Genomic DNA, 26,224 nt, shown 5'->3' on the forward strand with positions numbered 1-26,224 from the left:
CCACCGAATCTAAAATTGCTGACTGCTGCATATAAATAATTTTCAATACCTTCCCACTTAAAAATAATATTAGAGTACAATAATAGTAAAAGTAATTCTTCGAAATGTAGGACGAGTTCTGGATGGAGGCGTACAAAGCAGAATCAGCTCAATCGCATACAGTTCTAATGAGCGGTTCCGGAACTACGAAGAGGAGGAAAAGCGACGCCACCACCGCTATCTACTTGAACGTAAGTTATGTTTGTTGTTAAGTGATGTTTTTTTTTTGGATATAAATCTCTCATAACGAACCTAATGAATAAATTATTATAAACAAATTATATTTGATGTATTAGTAAAGTAAATACCTGATAAAGAGATGACGCATGTCCAAGTATTTTGAAGTATGTCTAAGATGTCAAAAGATGTTTATGTCTACATTTCTCTATTATTTATATTCCAGGTTGGTTGTGGAGAGAAGTTATGGTCGCGGCATAAAGTACTGGTGGCAGGTCTCAGAGAACAATCCCGAGATGGAACCCTATATCAATTGCTGCGATTGCCAGTGCTTGGTTGGCGATTAATTGGAATCAAACCATTACCACGGCTTAAGAGACAGGTAAAAAATAAAGGTGCACACAATACCAGGCTCTCACTACGATCACAGGTTGAGATCTCTGTCAAGTATCTTGATAAACGTGTCCACTAAACTCATAATATTCTTCTAATCAAGAGTGTTGATCTTTTTCTAGACGTCGAACATTCGCAGGCTGTTTCTGCGTTTTTAATTTGATAGTCTCATGGTGCTGTTCCAGTCACCCCTCGACGAAGGTTCTGGAGCGTACGACACATACGACGGAGATGACGACGCCGACTACAGCGGGTACGATGTCGAAGAAGACGACGACTACACGAGCAACATCGACGTTGGAGCCATTCCCGATATCGTGAGTAACATTCTTACATTATTAAAATACTCCTTGCTTATTAATTATGACTACATTCGATGGAATAATACTGTAAGTAAAAGTAACCAATGGATACTTAGAATAAAAGTATGCTGTGTGTATAATAGTAGTATTTATTTAAATATATTCCACATTGACCATCTATGAAGGTTATAAACTCGTCGGTGTCGAATTTTGCTCAAATCATATCAAATAGTTTTCTCTTTATCAATAAAGTCATAGATAACACATATTTTCCAAAATGGTATTTGTCTTACTATCGAATAAAATGAACCATTCCGGTTAGATTACACTAACCATCTTTAAATTGTTTATATAAATATCTAGATAGTGTCACACTACAAAAGAACTAAAACAAACGGGACAACTTTATTATCTTGGTGTGAGTGACGACGCGTTTTAATTTCGACAGTCTATCTTATATCGTATTAATCGATTAGGTTACCAAATTTTTTTATTATATATTTTGTTATTTATTTATTTCAAATATTGCAAACCTCGAACCGGAGGCAGCGTTTTATTACATATAAACATAACATTAAAATCGCAAATGATTCAGTATTTTCCAACTTTATTAAAGCGTTTAAATAAGTTAAATTACATGCCCAGTATTTAGAAAAGAACATAATCAGACATCTACATATACGATGGTTACCTTTAGTTATTTGCGATAATTATTCCATGATCATAAAATATATATTAAATGTGCATAATGTTTTGTTTCGATGTGTAATGTCCGTAAATATATGACATTGTTCATGGGGAATAAATGGATATTGGTGTAAATAATGGTTGCTTTAATCTGTTGTCCCTCTCAATAAGTATTTGGTTGTTAAAATTGCAGTGTTGTTTAATCACTAATGTGTTCTTAAAAAGTTATTCACAATAACTCATTTGAAATCATTCCGCGTTTACACTTTATCCATTATCGTATGCATAAATTTAAAAATAATAATAACTTCATATAAGTCAAAAATGATTTTGTTAAAATCACATATTTCCCTTGTTTCTGTCATAATTTTGTCATACATTACGATTTAAAGGACGAATATTGCATGATACCCTATTATACTCTGGCAAAGATTTTAAAAAACACTTTATAAATAGGTTTTAATCCTCAAGAAATGTAAACTCTTAAAATAATGTTTAAATATAATACGGCGTTACTCTTTGCTAGATTATAAAAGAACGAAACAATCTTATAGACAGTTCCTGTAATGTTACCATTAAACAAAATTTGTCATGCATAGCCCCTGAATTGAGAATCATATTTTACATTCATTTATTCATTGGAAAATCATTCATTACTTTAGTTTTTATGAATTCACATCGTATTAATAAGTACATAAATAAGAAAATTTTGGAACAAATCTGTACCATTTTTTTTATCATAAATATAGCTTAGAACGTAACAATCTTCCTAAAGTGGTTTCCAATGAATAATTTTAAAGGATATTTCAATTTTATTAACATACTGTTAGAATTAAAATTAAAAAATAAATAACTTTATAAATAATCCTTGTACTACGTGCTATATTTCGTTGTTTGAATTATTTTGTGAGGTGTTGCCATGTGACTTGACATTTGACATGAACGTCTTTATCTCAAGCGATTTTAAAGTATCATCACTTTTGTAATAAGACGAAAGGAATAAAAAAACTATATTAGATTTCCAATATAAGAAACTACTACAGAAAATTGCCCATTACTGTTAATAAAATTGTATTTGGAATGTAAGTCTTGCATCCTGAAAAATCACATATCGTAGTATAAATATGGGAACCACTGCATGGAATGTTAATTTATTTTCTACAAAAAAAAAACTGTTGGAAATTCTAATTTTCGGTTTCCTAAGGCATTTTATAAATATTCCTTTACCTAACTTACCTAAAATGTGTCTAAATATGTGTACTTAAAAAAATAACTCTTTTATTATGCTAAAGGTTCTTAACTCTTGAAGTACACTTGGTAAATTTCTCTTAAACCTGACACTAAATCACGCAGTTTTACTGTTGCTTACATTGAGTCAGAATATAAAAATATTAAGTACAGATCTACGAATTGGGTATAAACTTAACACATCAAAATGTCATGTGTGACTTATCACTTTTTTTTACTCTAAAAAAGAATACACTCATACAGCACTATTCAACATTATTATTTTACGACATTAATATTTACTCATCAAAATTACATGTCTAACTCTTTTAGAGTGGTTTATTGAAATATTAGGAATGTTATCTCTTCAGCGTCCACACAACGGACAGATAACATTGCTAGTATGAGAACTGGGTGGCAGTACTAACGTAGTGTGTACCGCGCGGCGCCAGGTGGACGAAACCCCCAACCCCCCGCACCCACACCGCCACCACCACGGCCAGCCCGACTTCGCGCCACACACCACCACCGACACGTTTCAGACCGAGCTCACCGACCCGCCGACGACGACCCCTCCACCTCCTCCTCCCTCCCAGCCGCCCCTCTCGACCCCCCCGTCCTCTCCCCCCGCTCTCCCCGACCCGACCCCCTCGCAAGCCGCGACGCTTCCCACAGAGGAATACACGCGCACGGAGACTCCTGACTCCGCCTCTACTAATACGTATACTACGGAGGTTTGTCGTAACCTAATCTCCAGACTTCCTTTGCATGTTTTTCGTGTCCTTGTCTTTCGTCTTCAATCTTGTGTGTACGATTGTGTGGTGGTTTGTTTGATATCGTTTTGTCTTTCACTTTGCACGGCTAGTTTTGCGTGGTGTCGATCGAAGTAACTTTCTAATACAAAATATGACAATAACATATTTCTCACTATATATTACTGACATTTTGGTTATTATCATTATTCTGTATGCTACAAAATTATCATAAAAACTACAGAAAGTTACAATTAATATAAGCATGAAATGTATGCTCTTGAGTAGACTTAGTGACAAACTTTTATATTTAAGTTTTATCATATTGCTTTTATCAATTACTAAGATTCCTTTATTTTGTTTCACATCTGGAACTTCATCCAGCAATTCATTTATACAGTTTATTGTTTTTATCACAAATATTTGCATTATATAGATTTGATTGTAGCACCATATATGATTTGGCTAAGTACCCAAGTTAATAGCCACAGTAGTATTTATTCTTAACACAGCAATATTTTGCAGAATCTTACACGTTTATGAAATTTTAAACACGTAAACTTTTGTACAGGATCACAAAGTGAAAATAACTCCATACTCGGAGTCTGCGTCCGAATCCACAAATATCAAATTCTCGAAGGAACCAATAGCGGCGAACCCTCGTCTATTAGTAGAAGAACATTCCCCTATTGTAATTGTACCGGAAGAAATAACTACGTCTACGGAACCGGAACAGGTATTTGAATTGACGTTAATATTTATTATCACCATCTAATTCTAACCTCACATTTTGTAGACTGTTGATATTGACACTAATTTATCTGTCTTGTGTGGGTGTGGATTTTCTTAACATGGGTTAGAATAGAAACGGACGCCCAATTGAAATCACATTGTAATTTAATCTGTAAATACATTAAACTAATCTTATGGACGTAAAGACAAATGACTGAAAGTTGAGTTTATATAATTTCCGTCAGGCAAAATAGGGTATAATGTGTGCGCAATCAGAATGGGATACGACTTTTTGGTACTAAGTTACACGAGATCCTTCCGCTAGAAGTATCGTTAGAAAACCCATCTCGTTGACTCGCGAGACGTTACTGTTTGCTTGTGTGGATTTTTGCAAGAACAAAATCACGACATTTGCTACAGATTTATTTAAGAGAATTGTAGTTGTTCAATTATATTTTTTTAAGTAATACTACTATTAGATTAGTATAATAAGTAGAGGAAAAAAAATCCAAATATTTTTAACACAAAATATTTCCTACTGAACGTACAGACAAAATCTACATAATTATTTATTGTTTTGTCCGAGTCGGAGTTATATTTCAGAAATTCCCTTTTAACGCTCCTTCGCTCGAGAACTATCATTTCTGACAAAATATGATAAAAATTCCGTCCCATTCTCATAGTGCACGAAATGTTTTAATGTTTCTATAAATACTCCGCATTTTTTAAATATTGCCTCACACGAAAAATCCTAGTCTGCGATAAATTTGCCTTTACGTCCGCAAATCACATCACGTTGTGAGCGTCCGCATGGCACTTTCAGCAGACCGTTATAATACGCGCATCAAACGAACTACCGCCTGTGTCGTCTGAAACACCGACATCGCCCTCACCGACCGAAGAAACAGTAACAGAGTCGATGACCACTCCTTCAACGACATCAAGCACTACCACATCCACATCGACAACGACAGAAACAACATCAACTTCAACAACGACGTCAACAACGCCGATACCCACAACGATTGTGACCATTCCAACGACAATACCAACAACAACTCCAACACCTGAAATTACAACTCAGGAAGTAACCAAGCAGGTCTGTGAAGATAACATGGTTTACTGCATGCAACAGATAATTTATTATCAACAGAAGTTGAAAAGTAAAAACTTTTTTCGATTAGACTCTTTGTTTAATTTTCGAACGTGGAAAATATTGTAAGTACGAAACGTGTAAAGTGTATATATTTTGTGCAGACAATTGTATAAGTCAGTCTGGACGATGGTTGATCTGGGATCTGTTTTGGCTAAAAGATTAATTTTCTAACTTACTGTAATCTTTATTCTAAATTCAAAAATATACGTGATGATTATACATATTAACAGTAGTACAAATATACATTTTACAATATTAAAAAATACATTACTCAAATACAGGTTATTCATTATTCTTTTCACTTCAATGATGGTCATACAAACAAATTTGCAGAGGATTAATAGTGGTGTCGGTAGTTATTTATATATTAATAATATATTTTATATTTTAACATATATTTTTCGTGTAATGACACAAGCGAACTGCATGTTACAGGAGATGATAACATCGACGGAGCGTTCGAGCACCATAATCGGTAGGACGACGGAAACCGTTCCATTCCCGATGCCCGTCAATCAACCGCCCACACTCAAACACCATATGAAGAAACTAGCGATCACAGCTGGCAAAGCCTTCAGGTATGTACCATGTATGACTGCTGAAAATGTAATCTATGTTTAACCATACAATTAACTATTTGGGAAAGAGTTTGTGATTCAAAATATGAGTGTAAATTTATTAACTCACAAAGGAGCGCCTGTCTAAGTTATTTTTTATTGGCGTGCCTTAGTATGAGTGTGTGAGGGTCGCGCTTACAAGATGTCTCAAGTGTTTGTGAAATGCCAGAAGTATAAAGTTTATTTTAGCTGACAAACAATAACCAGATGAATAATCGTTTTTGCTATATGCATAGCTTGTTCCAATAGGTATTATAAGTGTTATAGTCTATCTGTCTGTTACGTTTTCATGGGTCAAACTACTGAACTGACTGATCAAATTTGGTTTGAAGCAAGCTCGGAAGAACAGTCTACTTTTTATGCCTAAAACCTGACGATCTACCCCTAAAATGCAAGTGACGCCGCGGTCAAAAACTAGTATATTATGATATTCTTGATATATACAAATCTTGTCCTACTTTAGATACATCATACCAGCCGACTTGTTCACGGATCCAGAAGAAGGAAGCAACCTCACGTTCACTATGTATGAGGCTGAAAACGTCCCGCTCAGCAAAAACTCTTGGATTCAATTCATTCCCACTGAACGAGAAGTCTATGGATTGTGAGTAGTTTTAATTATTTTGATTATATTTTATAACCATAAAAAAATGCCATATATCGTTAAAAATTATATCACCGTGCAAAAAATTTTAATAAAATATATAAATGTTTTAGGATTGGATTGGATTATATTTTTCTATAAAATGTAATCCACAATAGCAAAAAGTATATTATAATTTTAAGTACTCTTATTATTTTTTTATTATGCCTAAATTTTTTCTAGACCACTGGAAGCGCACGTGTCTCGCTGGAACTTCATTGTAGAAGCACAAGACAGCGAAGGTCTCCTCGCTCGAGGGCCGCTAGACATCACAGTGCAACAGCACAAGAGTGGGAGGACTATTAATCATCAGTTCATCATGCAATTCAAACTCCTCAAACAGTTCAACAACGTCATCGACTGGCAGATACGAGCTCTGGAAGGCATCGTCAATCTGTTCAGGGACACGGACATGGACCACTTGACGGTCCTGAACGCGACTCAGAACGAGGACCTGTACGAGTTCGTGTGGACGAACGACACCCTACCGAAAGATCCCGCCTGCCCCATGGACGATATCAACAGGCTCATGAAGGTGATTGATTCATAACTATATAACATTAGCAGCCGGGTGCGCATTCCACAATTTGGTCGCCGATTATCGGATGACCGGGTAAACATAATCGAACAAAATTGTTTATGAGATTAAGCAAAAGATAATAGTAATCAGTTATTAGCACAAAGTGATCGTACATGATGGATGGATTTACTTACACCGCCGCTCACAGATAATGGAGTCGGAGTCGGAGCGCGGCGCGGCGTCGGCGGGGCTGGCGCGCGCCATGTCGCCGGAGCTGTCGGTGTCGGCGGTGCGCTGGCGCGGCGCGGGGCGCTGCGCGGCGGCGCGCGGGGCGGCGCGCGCGCCCGACACCTACCCGCCCGTCACGCGCAACCAGGTCGACCACCTCACCGCCACCGTGGGCCACCTGCTCGTCTACAAGGTGCCGGAGGTGAGCCGCTCGAGCGACGACTATCCGATTCGTGTTCCGTGCGATTTTCAGATTTACGTAACTCCCGAATGCCATATTTTATCTTCCAGGATACGTTCTTCGATCCGGAGGACGGCGGCACTCGAAATCTGCAGTTGTCCCTTCGTTTCAGCGACCGCTCCGAAATTCCCGCAAACCACTGGTTACAGTTCGATGCACGCAACCAAGAATTCTATGGTCTGCCCACGTCTAACGATGAGAGAAGCGTGCATTATCAGCTGGTAAGTAATTGGTGTTTGATTAACGAATGTTTCGCGTTATTATTGGGCAAGATTTTAGGCATACTAATATTAAGAAGTTGTAGTTTCAGACTATAAAATATCAAAATCAAACATTATCTGTTTGGAATATAGTAAATTATAAGGAATGAAAATGAATTTTAAACTCGCTCACATATCAATTCCACACTTAAATATTGCAGATCGCCGAGGACTCTAGCAAGAAGAGTGCTTACGACAGCTTGATAGTCGAAGTGGCGAAGGCTCCAACGATCCGTCCGACCGTCGAGTTCCAGATGACGATGGACCCATCGCCCAACCTCGTCGACAGCGCCAACAACAAGCGCAAGGTCGTAGAGAAGCTGGCAGCGCTGTTTGGGCAGAAGGAGACCGACAATATTCGGATACAGAGCATCACGGACAATCCTACTACAATAATTTGGTAATTATTGTTTTCCTTCGTAATTTCGATTGACCGACCACCTGACCCCCAAACCCTCCGAGAACTGCTGCCGCCGAAGCGATAAATGCGGATGAAATTTATGAATGCACTTCCTGAGGCGGTATAGTCTATAGTCTATAGATATAGTCTATTCCAATCGAAGAAGAAATAAAGATAAACAAACCTTACATTACGTATGCCACGCGATTCTCTTATAGCAACATTGTGCACTACTAACAATTCTTGATCAATATATCTTTATTTATCATACAAAACTATGGAATAGTAAACTAAACTACTCATAGCCACTTAAATTTTACTACAAAACGCCTTTTTTTTTCGAAAACTCATATTCAATAGCATAGATTAATCAAGCTCCGGACTTTTGATACCGAATTGACCAATCAAATGTTGTTTATTGTTGGCTTGTGTTCTCTTGTGATTCTAATAGACTATAAATATCATAACAAGTAGATATTAGATTTAGTGTTCCCTCAAAATATTAGTATTCTAGTCTAGTCTAGTATTAAAGTATTCCTTTCTAAGCTTTTCCTACTTAAGTTAAAATTATATAAAACTAATGTCTAAAAACACATAGCATAGATTTTTTAATCGTATATAATAATAATTTGTAATATAAATGATCCAAACCTATTTTCAGGTACAACACAAGTCTACCAATGGACAGATGTCCCAAGAGAGAAATCGAGGAACTCCGTAAAATGATAATAGTTGACGAACGGGGCGCTATTGGGGGAAACCTTCGAGAGCATGTCGATCAAATATTTGATAAAGATCTCAAAGTTATGTCGATCCGCCTCATTCCTCTGGGACTCTGTGCCGATCAAAACACCAAAACCACAAAGACCTTGGTTCCGATACAACCTGGTACGAATTTGCAAAACAAGGCAACGAACGCCAGTCCCGAATATTCAGACTACTTGGTGACGTTTGTTATACCTGCCATCGTGATCGTGTGTATGATCGTCGTTGCTGGAATTATCGCATGCGTTCTGTACAGAAGACGACGAACCGGTAAGAATCGAATATAGTAACATATGCGTAACGTCGACATAACAAGTTGGTGAGATGCCATATACTATGTTTCATTTTGATATAGTTCCTATAATCTTATAAATAAGTATAATTATCCTAGTACGTTAGGTGAAATATATCGCATAATGAAATTAGTTATTGATCTCAATTTGGATGTACAGTAGACAACATACAAAATATTACAAATTCGCTAAATAATATTAAATATATAAAAATTATTAACGAGTATTTTAACTATAGCGGATGCAAATTCTTGACACGAAAAAGGTGATTTATTGATTAATCATTTAGAGCACTTCAGTTAATTTAGTATATTATCGTTTTGTTTTTTTTTTCTTACTAGACTTGGCTCTTAGATTTAATGTTCGCTTAATTTAACGATATTATCTATGCACATATCTCTGTCTTATATTCGCACTTGCACATACTAAAGAGCTAGAATATTTTCGCAAGCATTGTTCGCGCTATATAGTATATGAACATATTTTAATATTACTGCAATTAATAACATAACTCTTATAAACATCAGGTAAAATGAGTGTTGGCGATGAAGAGGAACGTCAAGCGTTCCGTTCGAAGGGAATCCCTGTGATTTTCCAAGATGAACTCGAGGAAAGAGCCGATGCTGAACCAGCTGACAAAAGTCCGGTCATCATGAGAGAGGAGAAACCGCCACTATTACCACCTGCGCCTGATTACCGTTCGGGGGAAGACGCACCCTACCGTCCTCCGCCCCCCTTCGCCGCATCCCGCACCCCTCCACGCCCTAAAGCGACCCCGACATACAGGAAGCCCCCTCCATACGTCCCACCCTAAAACTGCCTACGTCCAATAGTATAGACACCCGTTTACATTGCGTAGCTATAGGCGAAGCTAGAAAAGTCAGATCGATCATCTCTGAAATTCAGTAAACTCGTAAAATAGTTTGGCTTTGATGGTTGGCTTAAGATGGAAGACTTAATATACTTTTTCCGTTACCCCATCACGATTATTTCCTAGCTTGTCTTATGTACGTAACACGTCAAGCGGGTCTAAATATTGTTTCTCAATTTTTTGTTAATAAGGAAACTAGTCGACCCATTCGTTTACACCTGTTCGATTATTATTTTCGTGAATTTATTCGGTTCTTTTAATCAGTATATAGTATTTTTAACGAGCATTTACGAAAAGTAATGTTATGAATGCATTTATTACGAAAATTATTGTAAACGTAAGATAACGTAAACGAACCTCATATCGACTAAAAAGGAATTGTGCACAATTAAATGTGACTACGAATTTCTTTTATTGTAAGTGACGTCACGAAGTAGTTTTTGAAGCGTAGTTGTATGCGTATGTCTATGATGTTCAAGTGTATAAAAGTACTTCACAATAAATGCTACATTAGAATGTTATTGTTGAAGTAGGTAATGTTACATTAGATATACGGCGTCGTTATACGAATATGTTTTCATTTGTAATCAATTGCTTTTAAACAGATGAATTAAATATATACGTGATAAACTAATCGAAAGATATCATGAAACAATAATATATAAATAAATATTTAAGGCTAGACCAAAAACAGTTCATTACGTGTGTTGGCTAAATGCGTGCCATTGTTTGAGGAATGTTATGTAATAATGTATTTTAATAAACATATCGAAAATGTAACATTAGCCTTTAGCTTAGTTCTTCCATACACAAATATATTAGGCTATGCGTGCGTGTATGTGAACGTAGAACACAAAACGATGTATTAGAGAGATGTTATGAAACTAAGACTAAATAAAAAGCACACACGTTTATATCTCTACAAACGAGACGCGAGTTATCGCAATTCACTTAATATATTAGACGCTCCGATAATATGGAGTCGCAAATTACGAAATATTATTTTGTCGTTAAGCAATTTTTTTTATTGGTCAATAAAATTGCTCACGCAATTATTTAAATTAAATATACAAGAGTAAGTTAAACTTATAATACAATTAGCTGGCGTGTACATTATAAATAACATGAGTTATACAACTGACCTTAGTTTTAGGCTACGAATAGATATTTTTTAAGAATAAAATATCATTTTGTACTTGTCTAATTATTACCATAGGCGTAAGATTAATCAAATTATGTAAACGATAGGGAATTAAACGAAATGAGCTATAAAATAACTTTTACTTTGGATGTATTTTTTTCTACTGTATACTCATTTAGAATTTTTGCATTTATAGATCTTTTTAGTGTTATACAATTTTATAGATCAGCTAAAAGTTTCTTTTAATTATATTATATTTTTATTTCTTAGTAGTTGTACTTAATAATGTCCATATAAAACCGAACCATTTTATTATAATTTAATAATATACTTATGTATGTATGACAAATATTATTTTTAAACACTTCACATCAAAACGCACATAATTTATGTAATTATTGAGTTTTTCTAATTTAATAAAATGGTCTAGTGAGTTGTTTCTTTTATTTTATACTCTTAATATAAAGGATTATTTAACAAGTGTGTGTAGGTATTATAATAAAGCTATGCATGATTTTAATAAAACATTATGAAAAAATTTAATTTTTATAGAATGTACAGTGTTTACTGTAGAATTTTTATAAGATTATGTCCATGTTTTTAGAATGAATTTAAAAATTAAGTTTTTTAAAATAATAACATACATATACAACATACCACGTCTCAAAGGAAAAACCAAGGTAACTATATAGTAAATTGTTTCTCATTATAATAATTTACTTTAAAGATTCATTGAATACCTTACTTACTCCCACAATTTCTATTATCTATATCAATTTCGAGTCTATTCACGGTATATACCTAGTCGTAACTCGTGTCGGCCTCGAATCTCGCCATTTTTAAAGTCACCGTCATTTTTTTTTTATCAGAATAGTAACCGGTTAGTCAACATAAAATTTAAAATAATACTTTAAAAAAAATGAATTTTTATTGGATAAGTAAACTTTACAATTTCTAAATGTATATGTGATTAGAAACATTGTTTTTTTCTCTTTTAATGTCTACATTTTTTAATAAAAAAAAGATTTAAGCTTGGTACACTGGCAAATAAAAATGTTATATTTTATATAATATTATATAGCTTTAAAATCTTAAAACAAGTAAATACTTTTCTAATAATTATAGCGGATTCGGAGGAGGAGTAAAGCCACAGAAATAGAATTGACACTGAATTGTTATTATATGATATTATTATACGTTATTGAAGTTATGGTATATAATTATGGATTCGTGAAAAAATACGTTGTGAGTCCATTATGAACGTCGGCGAAGTTGTTATCGAATTGATAGAATAGTTTTCAATTCAGTGTTTTCTTTACGATAAAGGCACACAGGACCTGAACCAACATATATTCTCATGGAGACCTGCTTTCTATTTTAAAGTTAGTGAAATTGAAATATGTCGTTTACGATTTTTACTTTACACGAAAATATGGGGCGCCATACTGTTAATTTTTGATTATTTATAAAGATACAATCAATCATAAACTGCTTGTAGTGCATTGTACATGAGACCTATTAAATTCAATTACGTTTGCAAACAGCTTGGAAAGCGCTTCTTATTTCAAATATATTAAAGACTGCATAACAATAAGCTTGCAGCGAATGTAATTTATAAGTTTTTATATTAAACTTTAATAATAATTTAAAAACATAAATAATAACATGAGAAAAATAAGTTACTGCTAAAATATCTTCTCTATCTACCTCACGAATAAAAAACCATTTTTTTTAAAAACAGCGCTGATATTCTCACCGTCCTCTTCGACCTACCACTTCAATTGGATCGTTTAAAACTCTGCGTGACGTTTTTGACCATAACTTCCGTCTTCGTCACGTGGAAAGATTGAAAAAATATTTTGATCTTTGTGAGTTCTTCGTATAACGCACCCATTTTTTAATTCTAAGTAAATATAGAAGACGAATGTTTTTTATATCTGTAATGATATATTATCATGAATCTGTAGCTGTCAATGACATTGTCAACTGACGAGTGTCATATTTGTTTGACGTTTGAACTAATATTGTAGTTTGTTTTGTAGATTTAGTTTACCTGTAAATCTACTTTAATTTACCTATAAAATATACGTAATATTGAAAAAAGTTTGGTTTAAATGTATATATGTTTATTTTAATTTGAATAAAACTTAAAGTTTTACATAGAGTTGTAAGAATGGCAGAAATTAATTCAGAAAAAAATATTAAATGTCCTAAAAAACGACGTCTTATTAATTTAAGATCACTTCGAATGTCTTTAAAATACAGGCCTGAAATCCTAAATTTAATATTGAAAATGCGACACTGTATAAAAAAGAAAAATGCCCTTATAAAATCTCTAAAGGAACAACTGGAAAAGGTACTGTTCGTAACTTCAGCTACTTTGAATTTTTTATTGGAAGAATTCCACATTTATTTTTTTAAATCATTTATAACTATAACATACCCACACATGCAATTTATAGGTTAAAACAAGTAAAATTAAGTTATCCAGAAATGACGAACAATCAAAAATTTCGAAAGCTGTACACGCACAATCTACTGGTCGAAAAGAAAAGAAATCTGTTAAAGAAGCTACAGATAATAAAAATGAAGAACCCACAGCATGGAGTACTCAGAGCAATGGAAATAGTGAAAAAAGTATTGCAGAGCAAGTTAAAGAAGTAGCTCAGAGTGCTCTCCAAGACACCGGTATGGTGTATGTGGAGTCTGCTGGAATGTACTATGACTATAAAACTGGGTATTATTATAATACTGTGAGTCACCTAAACATACAAGAATGTTATGTGTAAATGTTAATGATATTATTTAAGTAGTATCATTATACTAACTAAATATATACTATACCGATCATTGTTAATTACATTCTTTGCTAATGATTTATTGTATAAAAATCTTTAAGAATTAATAATTATTTTTATTTATAGGATCTTGGACTCTACTATCATACAGATACAGGTTGTTACTACTATTATTCTAATGAAAAACAAACATTTGTGTTCCATTCATATCCTGATAAAAGTGCTGAGAATAAATCTCTGATCGCTCACGAGAAGAAGAAAGCAAAGAAACACAAAAAGGTGGGAAAAACTTACATGTTACAAATTGATTAAATTAAATTTGATAAAACTCTTTCAGCTTTACTCTATAAATATTTGAGAGACAAGACAGTGAAGTGAAGAAGACAGCATTGTTTAACTATTAACAGTTAACTTCTCCATTCAAATGTGAAATCAATGATAGACTATGAGAATCAGTTTTAAAGTAAAATGTTTATAAGTAAAGCTGTTTGAGATTACATATATGTAAAATATATAATCCTCTATAATGAAGTATTGTCATGTATTGCTTGTTTCCAAATATATTTTCTTCTTTCAGGCAACTAAAACTGACGATGTTGAAAACCTGACCAAACAATTCACTCAGGTTTCACTCCGAGGCGCAACTGCCTTAGGTAAATAGAATGCTCACAAGTTGCTTCCAAATACCAACATCTGAAATGTTATATTACAGGAAAAGGAAGAAGATGGAAGCAAACCAAAACGCAAGAAAACTTCTAGAGATTCGAAGAAGAAGAAACAGGGAACAAATGAAAATGAAATTACAGAAGCTAACAGAGACACTGATGAAAAAGAAGTTGTGAATGATATAGGGAATGTAGCTGCAGAAGAGTTAGAAGATGGAGAGTGCAGTGACAGTTCTAGTGAATTGTCTGATGCAGGATCAGATGCAAGTACATCTACTGCTAGTGATGATGGTAAATGGGGAATACAATACAGCCATGATTATATTATAAAAATTGAAACCAAATTATGCCTGTACTTATCAATACAGAAATGAACCTGTCAAAATTTAATCGATTAAACATCTATATTTCCAATATGAATGTATAATAAGGATTGTAGATTCAGATGGATTATTTTTAATTTTATTACAAGTATTTAATATAAAAAAATAAAGAATTTCTTATTCTCTTGAATAAATATTTAAATGTTACTATGCATTTTGCATTGCTTTTTTTTCAGTTTGAACTGATAATATTTGAAATAACTTGTTTCCAGAATCAGTCGCCAAGCACCACCCACCATGCATGAGAGTCATCGTAAGGGAGACAAACTTACCTAAACTGAAAGTGGGCAGTTTGTATCTCATAACTAAAGATGGCGGCACTATAGGCAGAGAAGGGGATCATCATTCTATAGTTATAAGGGATCACAATGTGTCGCGGGTCAGTATTGACCTTTATAATAATACAGGAATATGTAATTTACGATTGTCATATCAATAGTCTAAATTTAAAGCTTGTGAAATTGCAAAATGCTGCTTTTGTAATAATTTTAATCTTGATATAAGTTTTATGTAAATCGGTTTAGTAGTTTTTTCAGTTAGACATTACAAAATAACTTCTTCTCATCTTTTTATAAAGACGTAAATAGCTGTCTTATATGAAGTTCGTATATTTGCTTCTATTTGCTAATTTTTAGTTAGATTATATCTAAAGATAATATTTAAATTTTTCAATATATATAGTTTATCTTCACTGTAATGATTTATATTAAAAATCTTAGTAGATAACTTCTATAGATTCATAATTGTCTCCTAACCCTACTCAAGAAATCGAAAAGTTTTTCGGCATGTTTATATGTGCTAATCATGAAAAATTTTACAACAATAACACGCTTTTTCTTGACCAAATATTGTCGCCATAAGTTTCATCAAATAATTGCGGACGTTACGTCAAAGAAAGTTTATGTGTCAATAAATAAAGTGCGATCAAATCCCCGGATACATTCATACTTGGCTCGATAGACTGTCAATTGAATTACCATCCATATTAAGACGTTAAATCAAAAAGTTCTTAGAGATACATAAATAAAAAATTACATATATTAATTTTAATTCAATACATTTACAATAACTTTAAATTTCTTACGTTATTTTCCAGAATCACTTAGACATCAACTATGATATGGATAAAAGAATGTATTTGGCAATTGACTTAGGTTCAAAGAATGGTACAGTTATTAATGGTATTCGTATCTCTGAAAGTCAAGAAAGAAGCAGACCTGTGGAGGTAATTATATCTTTACTTTTTGTTACTGAAATATTTATACTTTTTATTAGAAACTATTGAAGCATTCAAGTTGGTATGAAAATACGAACTCTCAGTGGAACCATGTCAAAATGAAATTATTTGAAAATGAATTAACGACTTTATGGACTATGATTATGAGTTCTTCTATTTTAATTCTATTCTATAATGATATACTACTATTAAAACAAATTTTATAGATAGTTCATGGGAGTACAATTCAATTGGGTGAAACGAAATTACTTTGTCACATTCATGCTGGAAACGATACGTGTGGCCATTGTGAACCAGGCCTTATAATGGAAAGTAAGTATACACGCTGTTACTTTTATTTAAGTGTCGCATTGCAAGTTCAAAAATAAGGTTATGATTCTCGCTTAAAATTATGTGTGGTTTAGGAATAATCTACGAAAAAAAGCATTGCTAATAGGTATTCATTTTTAAATATCACAGTGATCATTCATATACACGCAATAATACTTGAAAGCATAATTAGATATTCATTTAGTTTAATTATCTTTTCGTTCCGATTTTTTTTTCATTTCAACATTTCTTGAAAAGTTATAAGAAAATCACGAAGAAATTAATATAGACTTTGATTTCATTATTCAACATTTCAATTTGTCAGAGTAGTTACTAGTAACAATAAGAAGCAATATTCTGATATCAATTATATTATAATTCTGAGTGCAATTCCACCTTATAATGTGAATTAATGGAATTTTCTGAATCGTACAAAAATGTACTAACCTTGTAAATATTTTATTTAATAGCAACATTTTACTATTGTTTTATCTCTAAATATCAAACAAAGTGGCTTACCGCTGTCTGCAAGCTTAGATCTTTCAAATTACGCAACAATTTTAATGCAGTTTTCATCAATAAAAAGTCATTCAAGGGGATGATTTATATGCATATCACAATAGTGAAAAGCCGAGAATTTCAACATTCCTTATGGGCTTTTTTTTTCTTCAATGTAAATCTGTACATAGACCCTTTATTCTGCCATGTGAAGCCTTTTGACTAGAATATTTGTAGCTTATTTCAGCGCGCTGATCTATCGCGGTTTAACTACAGAGATGTTTTATCTATACAGCTCAAGAAAAAGAAAAAGTCGCCTACACACGGACGTGCAGCGTCCAGAAACAACATCAACTGGAACTTGCGAGGCTGAAGAACAAATACGCGCCGAAACCCTTAGCGATAGAGGAGACCGCGTACAACGATAGAGCACAAGCGAGGAGAGAAAAGGTCGGCTCCTCGCATCACTCCGAGAAGACTCAGAGCAGTGATATTAACACGTGAGAATATTATCTTCTAAATTTCGGTATTGAGGTTTCATTTGTTTGACGACCTCCGTGGTCGAGTGACGACCTCCGTGGTCGAGTAGTGTGTACACCGGTTTTCATGGGTACGCCACTCCGAGGTCCCGGGTTCGATTCCCGGCCGAGTCGATGTAGAAAAAGTTCATTAGTTTTCTATGTTGTCTTGGGTCTGGGTGTATGTGGTACCGTCGTTACTTCTGATTTTCCATAACACAAGTGCTTTAGCTACTTACATTGGGATCAGAGTAATGTATGTGATGTTGTCCAATATTTATATTTATATTTATTTGTGAGTGACTCGATGTAATCTCATGCAAAACGGTCATAATATCTAAGATGAAATTGTTGGCGACGCATTGACCTTGTAAGAAACAGTTAAGTATTATAGTTTAGTCAACTATGAATAGTAAACTAATCTTAATCGATGGCAGTCTATGGTTGGTAAGTCCCGCTTGTATCATGAACATATTAGTTTTAAATAATGTTTACAATATAGAAATACATGACTTGGATGTAGGGCTTCGTCTAAACCTGTCTAGTAGGTACCACTCTCTCTATGTATTCGAGCCAAGCGGCAATACTTAGTGTTGTGTTCCGGTTTGAAGGTTAAGTGAGCCAGTGTAACTACAGATACGAAGGAAATAATATCTCTGTTCCAACATTATCAGTGAGACAATGTCTATAGGCAGATTCGACTACTTACCATTAGATGGTCAATTTGCTCGGTCGCCTACCTATGCAATGAATACAAATCTATGATTTTTGTAAGCGCACGTAATTATTTATTATATAATAAATTACATAGTTAACCAATGGACTAGTTTCTTCAATATGGCGGTTATCATACGCCTTTTTATATATTTTGTGACGTTTACCTGGCAGGGGCATTTCTGGATAAGTTACTACTACACGCCAATACTATGTGTATTGCAGTGCTCTAAGGACTGGAAGCTATTACTAACACAAACTATATAAAAATTTAAAACGCGTAAATTTCTAATGCGATAACAATCTTACTGGGCCAAGCAGAACACCTACCATCAGAGGTACTCCTGCTTATAATATGTAAATATATTTGTGTGTATATAAGCCAAAATACTGTTAGTATATAATATATAAAAAACGTGATACGCCCTTCGAGGTATTTATCACGAAAATTGTAGTCTTTAGAGGTCATTAGAGTCCCGACCGTTTGAAACATAAGAATTAATTACCAAAAACTTAATCGAACGTCAACTTTAACATATGTGTTCATCCTAAAGTGTTAAAAAAACATTTTCCATCATAACAATTTGCATAATCGCTTCCGAAAGCGCCGCTAATGCAAAATTAAATCGGCCACTTTATATTTATGACAGGTTTATAGCAGCAGAGAACAAAGGCTTCAAGTTGCTGGAGAAAATGGGCTGGTCGAAGGGCGAAGGACTCGGCAAGGACAGCCAAGGGGACAGGGAGCCGGTGAGTTAAATATATGTTATAATCTATCATTATACTCTGTGACTTTAACGTCAAAAATATTTATATAGATTAGAAGTCTCCTCGTCTGTCTACTGCCGATAAATGTAATGACTTAAAAAGAACAATTCTATATTTTTAGAATTTTTGTTGATTTAGGATTTTTTCAATTTAATTTTTTTAACCCGTTTTATTGCACATTTAATGTATGATATGCTTTAATAATTGATAATGTCATTTATAAATTTAATTGGAACTTAAATATTACATATTTTTACTTTTATTTAATAAAGTAAATATTATTGAATACTGAAGACATTGCTAACATATTATTAAATACTTAGCAATTTTTTAGTTCAACCGGCAATCCCGACTCCATACTAAAAATCTTATATAATATCATCATATAGCCGAAGAGAAATACTAGCAGTACTCCGCAGTTACAACCACGTTAAATATGATTTATATGATTAACAGGTGCATCTCGTCCAATAAAATGGTCGTCAGATTGGCTGACCTTTAAATAATATACTTGTCTGCTCCTTAGACTAGCGAGAATATGTCTTTACGTTCAATAAACGGGCTAATGCAAAAATATATCAAACCGTACTACAAGTTTCCGAGATTATCGTAAAAAATATACATATTCTCCAGCTTTATAACATTCGTATAGATAACTAAAGCCGGAATAACTTAAGAGCTCATCTCTGTAATGATAGTTACGTATCTTAATACGTCCTATGCACAAGCGAAACCGGGTCTCTCGACTAGATCGAGATAAAGTCGTCCATCATTTGACAACCGTTGAGAAAAACTAACGCGATGAATTATTATATCTCCATTATGGTTCGACGTGACTAATTAGTTCACCTGAATAATATATTTAATGTTCGCGCAAAAAAATTTGAACAAAAAATTTTGTGGAAAATCGCGCGTCGGATTGGCGCGATTAGGGTTCTGTCGTCACTGATGAAACAAATTATTGGTGTTTGGAACTTAACAAGGATTTCTTCATAAAATCGAAATTTCTTTTTTAATAATAAAAATGTCTTCAGGCGACAGGAGACATCAAAGTTATCTAATAAATACCAAGTTTTTAACTTACTCTTATTAATTTATTACAATGTTTTTCGATGAAAAGTTATGCGTATGAGGCTGTATATGTAGATTTTGGATTTCAACCTCGGGTCAGACTAAAAAGCCAACAAGTTATCAAGTAGGTTAGTACTGTGTCTCATAAAACTTAAAAATCCGTTGGTTCTGCGCCGGATCTCTTTCGGTCGATTCGAATTATTAGAGGAAGAAAAATTTGTGCGTTATTATTTTGCGCAGGTGACACGAATGACTCTGACCAAAATCTATCAAGAAAGCATCATCAACATCATAGTTATTAATTTGAGTCAATTATTAAGACTATTTCTAATTGAGTATGTCGTTCTTTCAACAGTTATTTAGTTTTAATTTGACTGTTTAAGTTTATTTAAATTACAAATGCTTGGTAATGTAAAGGGTTACGAAATGATTACGAAAATATGGCATGTTTTATTATAAATCTCCGTCGGCAAAAACGTCGACGTAATTATAAACATTAATTTCGATTTAAGTCATTTTGCATATTTATTTATTTTTAACGATTGTATTGAAAATACATTCATTTTAATGTAATTGATTTATAAGTACTACAATTATTTTATCTTTATCCACGAGACCCTAAAACTTTTTTATTATTTTCTGTAATAACTGGCCGTCTGTAGGTCAGCCGGGCGTGGGCCTACCTGCCCATTTAAAACAATTTGCTTATTTTTTTTTCGATGTTTCGCATTAGAGCCCGGGCGAATGACGGTCTGCCATTAACTTGTGTCCAGACGGTGACGTTAAGGGTACGCTTACTCTCAGTTTTTATGTTATTTGGAATTTGACACAGCTAAAGGCATCATATTTAATGTTAAAATAAAATAATAGTTTATAGAGTGTGATTAAATTATTTTTAATTTTGCTTGTAAAAGACATAAATACACACAAGACTATTGAATAGCCCTAGAAGAAAAGTTTGGCTCTTATTACACAACGCCGTTATATACGATTTAGACTCGCACGTCGCAGATTTTCATCAGACACAACCGAGTTTACTTATGTAGTCTTTTGTTACCGCCGAGTAAGACTTTTCATACATGAAAACTCAGTGTTATATACCCGAGCTTGAACCCGCCGTCTTCGGTTAAGATACACATATAACTTACCACTGTACAATCTCAGCTCTTATTTCATATATTAAATATTCAACAGACGAGAATGCTCATTTAAACAAAAAACAGATAATGCCATAAATATCCAAGTTAAGTCAGCTCAGCCAAACCCTCGCTAATCTGTACAGTACAAATGGCTATATTACTTTGATAAACAGTCTCAACAATGCCGCAGTAACTCGCTGACATACAAATCAGCACTCGTATCATGAGTCCTTAATGTTACCGATAGCATCTCCAGTGAAGGGAGTGAGTAATGTTTACTTCGTTTGATGTTTAATCTGTGCATGAGGGAATCACATACCTATTTATAATATAACTAGCAGATCCGGCAACCGCGGTCTTACCTCTTTAATACATTAAAAATTTAAAGCGTTCAGTTTTTTATTAATTTGTGAATTAACCGTAATTTTACATTTAATAGATTGAGTAGTCTCTCTAATATGTATATATCTTAACGTTAAGGCATCGTTCGTCGCCGTTAATTCGTCTGTCGTTACAAAATAGGGCTTTGTGCAAGCCCGTCTGGGTAGGTACCACCCACTCATCAGATATTCTACCTCCAATTAACAGTACTCTGTATTTTTGTGTTCCGGTTAGAAGGGTGAGTGAGCCAGTGTAATCACAGGCACAAGGGACATAACATCTTAGTTCTCAAGATTGGTGGCGCATAGGTGATGTAAGGAATGGTTAATATTTCTTATAGCGCCTTTGTCTATGGGTGGTGGTCACCACTTATCAGGTGGCCCATATGCTCATCCACCATAATATAACCCATGCCATAAAAAAAAAACTATTTTATTGTAAAATTGCATATGTCCACCCCGAAATCGGATGTATAGTTTTAGAGATTATCTCTAACATAACATTAACATCTATAATAAATACTGTATTATCTGTTTGAAATGAAAGCAAATGATAAAAAAGGAATAGTTGCGACTTGAATGCGACGAGGTCACACCGAAATGACAATTTAAATTGCTAAGACATTGTTCTAATGCAGTAATTTATTTAACGTTAAACAGTTTTAGTCTATTATGTTGAAAAATATCGAAATTAAAAAGTAAATAAATAGTATTAGCGTTGTTAATTATGGTAATTAACTATTAATATTATTAATCTTTATTGTGTACATATATCAATTTAGATCGTTAGTTTCGCAAATTTTTCATTAAAATAATATTTGATGTTATATCTTCTATCTCTGTTATTGTTCCGATACAATGAAATGATTCTTAAATAAAAACGAATCGATCAGCCTTAAAACAAATTATCGAATTTCATTCATATTTATGGATACTGAACTAATAACATAATGATGCAAAATTTATTTTCATACAAAAAAACATAATTCTTCCTAAGATAGATTCTCTATTTTCTAAGACTTCAGATTTCCCTGTTCTGCCTTAATTAAAAAAATAAAACACTGTATAATTAATTTTTGTGTGTATTTATATATTACTTATAGATAGATTACTCGTAATAATTTTTCAGTAGAACACAATGAGCGCACAGCTGCATAATAATATCTTGAAACGTCTCACCGTTGTAGGTTCAGACGCAATTTAGTCATTTGTCGCACGTCAGGGATCAGGGCTGTCATTATTGCAATCATTCGAATTGTCCCGATCTATCATCATCGATACGTATCTGTAATTATTAGGTATCACGTCGAGCGAATAAAGATATCAGAGCTCGTTAGGTAACATTTTTCAAACGTGGAGGATGCGTTTTTAATACACACCAATCCCCAATGATTGAAACGGAAGAGAGGTTATGTGCGAGAAAAATTCTTAAATTATATGCTATAATGTCAATTACATTATAACATACAATTTAAGAATTTTTCTTTTTTTAATTTTACGTATTTTTTAATATTGACAAGTAAGTGATGTGTATAAACTTTGGTACCGTAAGAAATATTATGACTCTTGCTCAATTAGCCTGGATCACTCATCATTTTAACTGGAATAAAACATTACAAAGTGTTACTGTGTGTTACCCTGGCAGATATTTTTCGTTTTCGTATTTTACTAACTTTGTTTTACTTCTTTTTTTTTCTGTGTGTTTCTTTATTTCTGTTTGTGGTGTACAATAAGGTATATTTCATTAATTTCATTCATAGTACACTACCATCTGATATATGCACCACCTCCGTTGATGATGTCATCTCGACACCTGGTTGCCTTGCGTTTGCGCGTTCAAATGCATTCCAATTTTTAATATTAAACGAAGTTTTATTTTGTAATTCCAAAACTCTTAAAAGTCCAATGCCGTTCATTATTACACTATGTTCAGCGTGTTCGTATTTTCAACGTGAACTATATATGGCACACTTAATATCTGTGTTAAGAATCTGTATTTAATGTATTACAGACACCGTCTTTGTTTAGCCATTGGCGTCTTCGTTTCTATACTTGTATTTAATTATGCTCATTAGTTCTGCGTCTGCTCAGCGCCAAATAGATCTACTCAGTTGCTGTAGGCCATACTCCATTTTGCAGAGATTTTCGATACGATACTGATAATAGGGCTTCGTGCAAGCCCTTTTTGATAAATACCAATCAATTTTTGTTCGTTCTCAAACATCAATACTTAATTTATTTTATATTTTTTATCGAAAAAAAAACAGACAACAGATCAACAATAATAAAAAAATAGAAAAACACTTATTTGAAGATAAACAAGGCCTGAGTCCTTAAACGTTGATCGCTAATACAGTATCAATGAAGTACTTAAAAGAGGGAATAGGCGCAGACAATAAAAGCGATATCAGATCCACGGATGCACAAGGAAACAAAATTAGGTTGCCAATATAACGAATAGTTTTGCTCCATACATTGTTTACAAATTGTCAAAACTTTCAAATGACTCTAAATATAAACAAATCCTAAAATCCTTGACGGTAAGCTAATCTTTGATTTGTTTTCAGTGATCTTCACGTTGTCATATTATTAACGATCTCCACTTAAGGTTATATGAATATTATCACAAGCACTTTCAATTCCACTTGTTTTTAATGTATAGTCAATGGGTTTTGTCAAGCGTTTTTACATTTTGTGCCATTTGAAAGGTCGGCGACTCTAGGTAACTTTTCATAGTGACAATATCTATGTACTACAGTGTCAACAAAGTGACCGCCCCTCTAGACCACTCCGCCTTTCTGTTGTAAATAAATAATTAAGAAAAAAAACACACAGTATGATTTATCATTTATGGGTACGTGTTACATTGCGACACAATATATTACATAATAATTCTGAATATTTAAATGTTACTGTTAAAAAATAACTGCTATTTCTTAAGGAGCTACGTGTTCTACGTTATCCTTGTTAGGGCTGATTTTTCAATCAATCTCCTGTTAAACATTTTTCAGAAAAATAATATAAACGTTACAATAGATTAATAAAATTGACGACCTCAGTGGTCGAGTAGTGTGTACACCGATTTTCATGGGTACGCCACTCTGAGGTCTCGGGTTCGATTCCCGGCCGAGTCGATGTAGAAAAAGTTCATTAGTTTTCTATGTTGTCTTGGGTCTGGGTGTTTGTGGTACCGTCGTTACTTCTGATTTTCCATAACACAAGTGCTTTAGCTACTTAATTGGGGTCAGAGTAATGTATGTGATGTTGTCCAATATTTAAAAAATATATATATATATATATATATGTTATAAATGCTCGTCTGATACATGTCAATTGATTTTTTTTAATTACCTTGTAAATCAAAGCGTAACCGTATACGAGGGAAATACCCTCGTTGCATCCGAGGCCGAGAAGCTGTAAGGAATCTCCACAGATTGCGGTCACGCGCTCACACGCGCAATCGGCTGCTTGCTTATACTAATACGCGGTACGTTCTTAATTGTATGTAAAATTTAAAATTGGAATGATTAAATAATATTTTTAATCTATTCATTTATAAATAAAACCTTTTTGTATTGCTGATTAATTCGTTTATATGCACTTAATTACACATTGTAGCTCATATTTGATGAAACTTTGTCTGTCCTGGAATACCAAGGGAGTGATAGAAGCGTATTGCGATATAATTCGCCAACCTGGGCCGTAAATAGTTTGAACAGTAAATCAAACAAACGAGCTGAATGTTTATTTAATGTTCTTCGTTGTTTTTGATTCAATTTGATCAACCCTATGTAATCGTGAGCAACATTGTTGTAGAACACGATTTAAACATCATATTTCATCGACCAATGAGGTATGGACCGCGGTTGTATTATGTGTCATTAGTGTACACTCGGCCACGTACACTAACAACTTCTATCCACCAAGTCATAAGGCCTAAACTTCAATGTCAATATATAAATGTCGTGGTACACCGTACTTACTTGAGCTGATTATAAGTAATTTATGCTTGAGATTAGATGTCGGTGATTTGATCAGAGCCACACGTGTTTTTATTCTTGCGGTTAACATCAGATCGGATTCACGTTGATGAAGTTATACTAAAAACTCGTTATAAATTAAGTACGTAGCCATAATATCTATTCCATTAGTGACATAATTTATACCTATATTACAAAAAACATACTTTTCAATGATTTGTATGAATGATATTAGTTGAACAATTTGTTTTAATGATAACTTGCTGCGATTCCACGCGGTCATAACAACAGTAATTTATTTTTGTATTAAATGTATGAAG

At 33.6% G+C, this 26,224-nt stretch overlaps 2 protein-coding genes across 11 annotated transcripts in view; both read left to right on the plus strand.

Annotated features, from left to right (window-relative positions):
• LOC113400181 (dystroglycan 1) overlaps positions 1 to 11,877 on the plus strand; it is an 88,825-nt gene extending 76,948 nt beyond the window's left edge. For 4 of the 9 annotated variants that reach the window (XM_064217686.1, XM_064217689.1, XM_064217688.1 and 1 more), the window contains 14 exons: positions 111 to 230; positions 443 to 598; positions 795 to 926; positions 3,278 to 3,559; positions 4,149 to 4,313; positions 5,133 to 5,408; positions 5,901 to 6,043; positions 6,546 to 6,686; positions 6,909 to 7,260; positions 7,454 to 7,675; positions 7,765 to 7,935; positions 8,136 to 8,374; positions 9,036 to 9,409; positions 9,960 to 11,877. In XM_064217686.1, coding sequence (XP_064073756.1) covers positions 111 to 230; positions 443 to 598; positions 795 to 926; positions 3,278 to 3,559; positions 4,149 to 4,313; positions 5,133 to 5,408; positions 5,901 to 6,043; positions 6,546 to 6,686; positions 6,909 to 7,260; positions 7,454 to 7,675; positions 7,765 to 7,935; positions 8,136 to 8,374; positions 9,036 to 9,409; positions 9,960 to 10,246 — 3,060 coding nt within the window. In that variant the 3' untranslated portion in view covers positions 10,247 to 11,877. Of the gene's footprint in view, positions 1 to 110; positions 231 to 442; positions 599 to 794; positions 927 to 3,277; positions 3,560 to 4,148; positions 4,314 to 5,132; positions 5,409 to 5,900; positions 6,044 to 6,545; positions 6,687 to 6,908; positions 7,261 to 7,453; positions 7,676 to 7,764; positions 7,936 to 8,135; positions 8,375 to 9,035; positions 9,410 to 9,670; positions 9,698 to 9,959 lie in introns of all 9 variants that reach the window. The other 5 variants (XM_064217691.1, XM_064217690.1, XM_064217693.1 and 2 more) reach the window with 5 other exon arrangements.
• Positions 11,878 to 13,454: 1,577 nt separating this feature from the next.
• The window catches only part of LOC113398242 (angiogenic factor with G patch and FHA domains 1), a 34,308-nt gene continuing 21,538 nt past the window's right edge, over positions 13,455 to 26,224 (plus strand). Inside the window, exons 1-10 of one of the 2 annotated variants that reach the window (XM_026636885.2) lie at positions 13,455 to 13,800; positions 13,907 to 14,197; positions 14,369 to 14,521; positions 14,820 to 14,867; positions 14,955 to 15,198; positions 15,503 to 15,669; positions 16,387 to 16,515; positions 16,734 to 16,839; positions 17,630 to 17,834; positions 19,217 to 19,316. In XM_026636885.2, coding sequence (XP_026492670.2) covers positions 13,618 to 13,800; positions 13,907 to 14,197; positions 14,369 to 14,521; positions 14,820 to 14,867; positions 14,955 to 15,198; positions 15,503 to 15,669; positions 16,387 to 16,515; positions 16,734 to 16,839; positions 17,630 to 17,834; positions 19,217 to 19,316 — 1,626 coding nt within the window. In that variant the 5' untranslated portion in view covers positions 13,455 to 13,617. Of the gene's footprint in view, positions 13,801 to 13,906; positions 14,198 to 14,368; positions 14,522 to 14,819; positions 14,896 to 14,954; positions 15,199 to 15,502; positions 15,670 to 16,386; positions 16,516 to 16,733; positions 16,840 to 17,629; positions 17,835 to 19,216; positions 19,317 to 26,224 lie in introns of both variants that reach the window. The other variant, XM_026636893.2, reaches the window with a different exon arrangement.

The sequence above is a fragment of the Vanessa tameamea genome, chromosome 18 (assembly GCF_037043105.1).
Source record: "Vanessa tameamea isolate UH-Manoa-2023 chromosome 18, ilVanTame1 primary haplotype, whole genome shotgun sequence".
NCBI lineage: Eukaryota > Metazoa > Arthropoda > Insecta > Lepidoptera > Nymphalidae > Vanessa > Vanessa tameamea.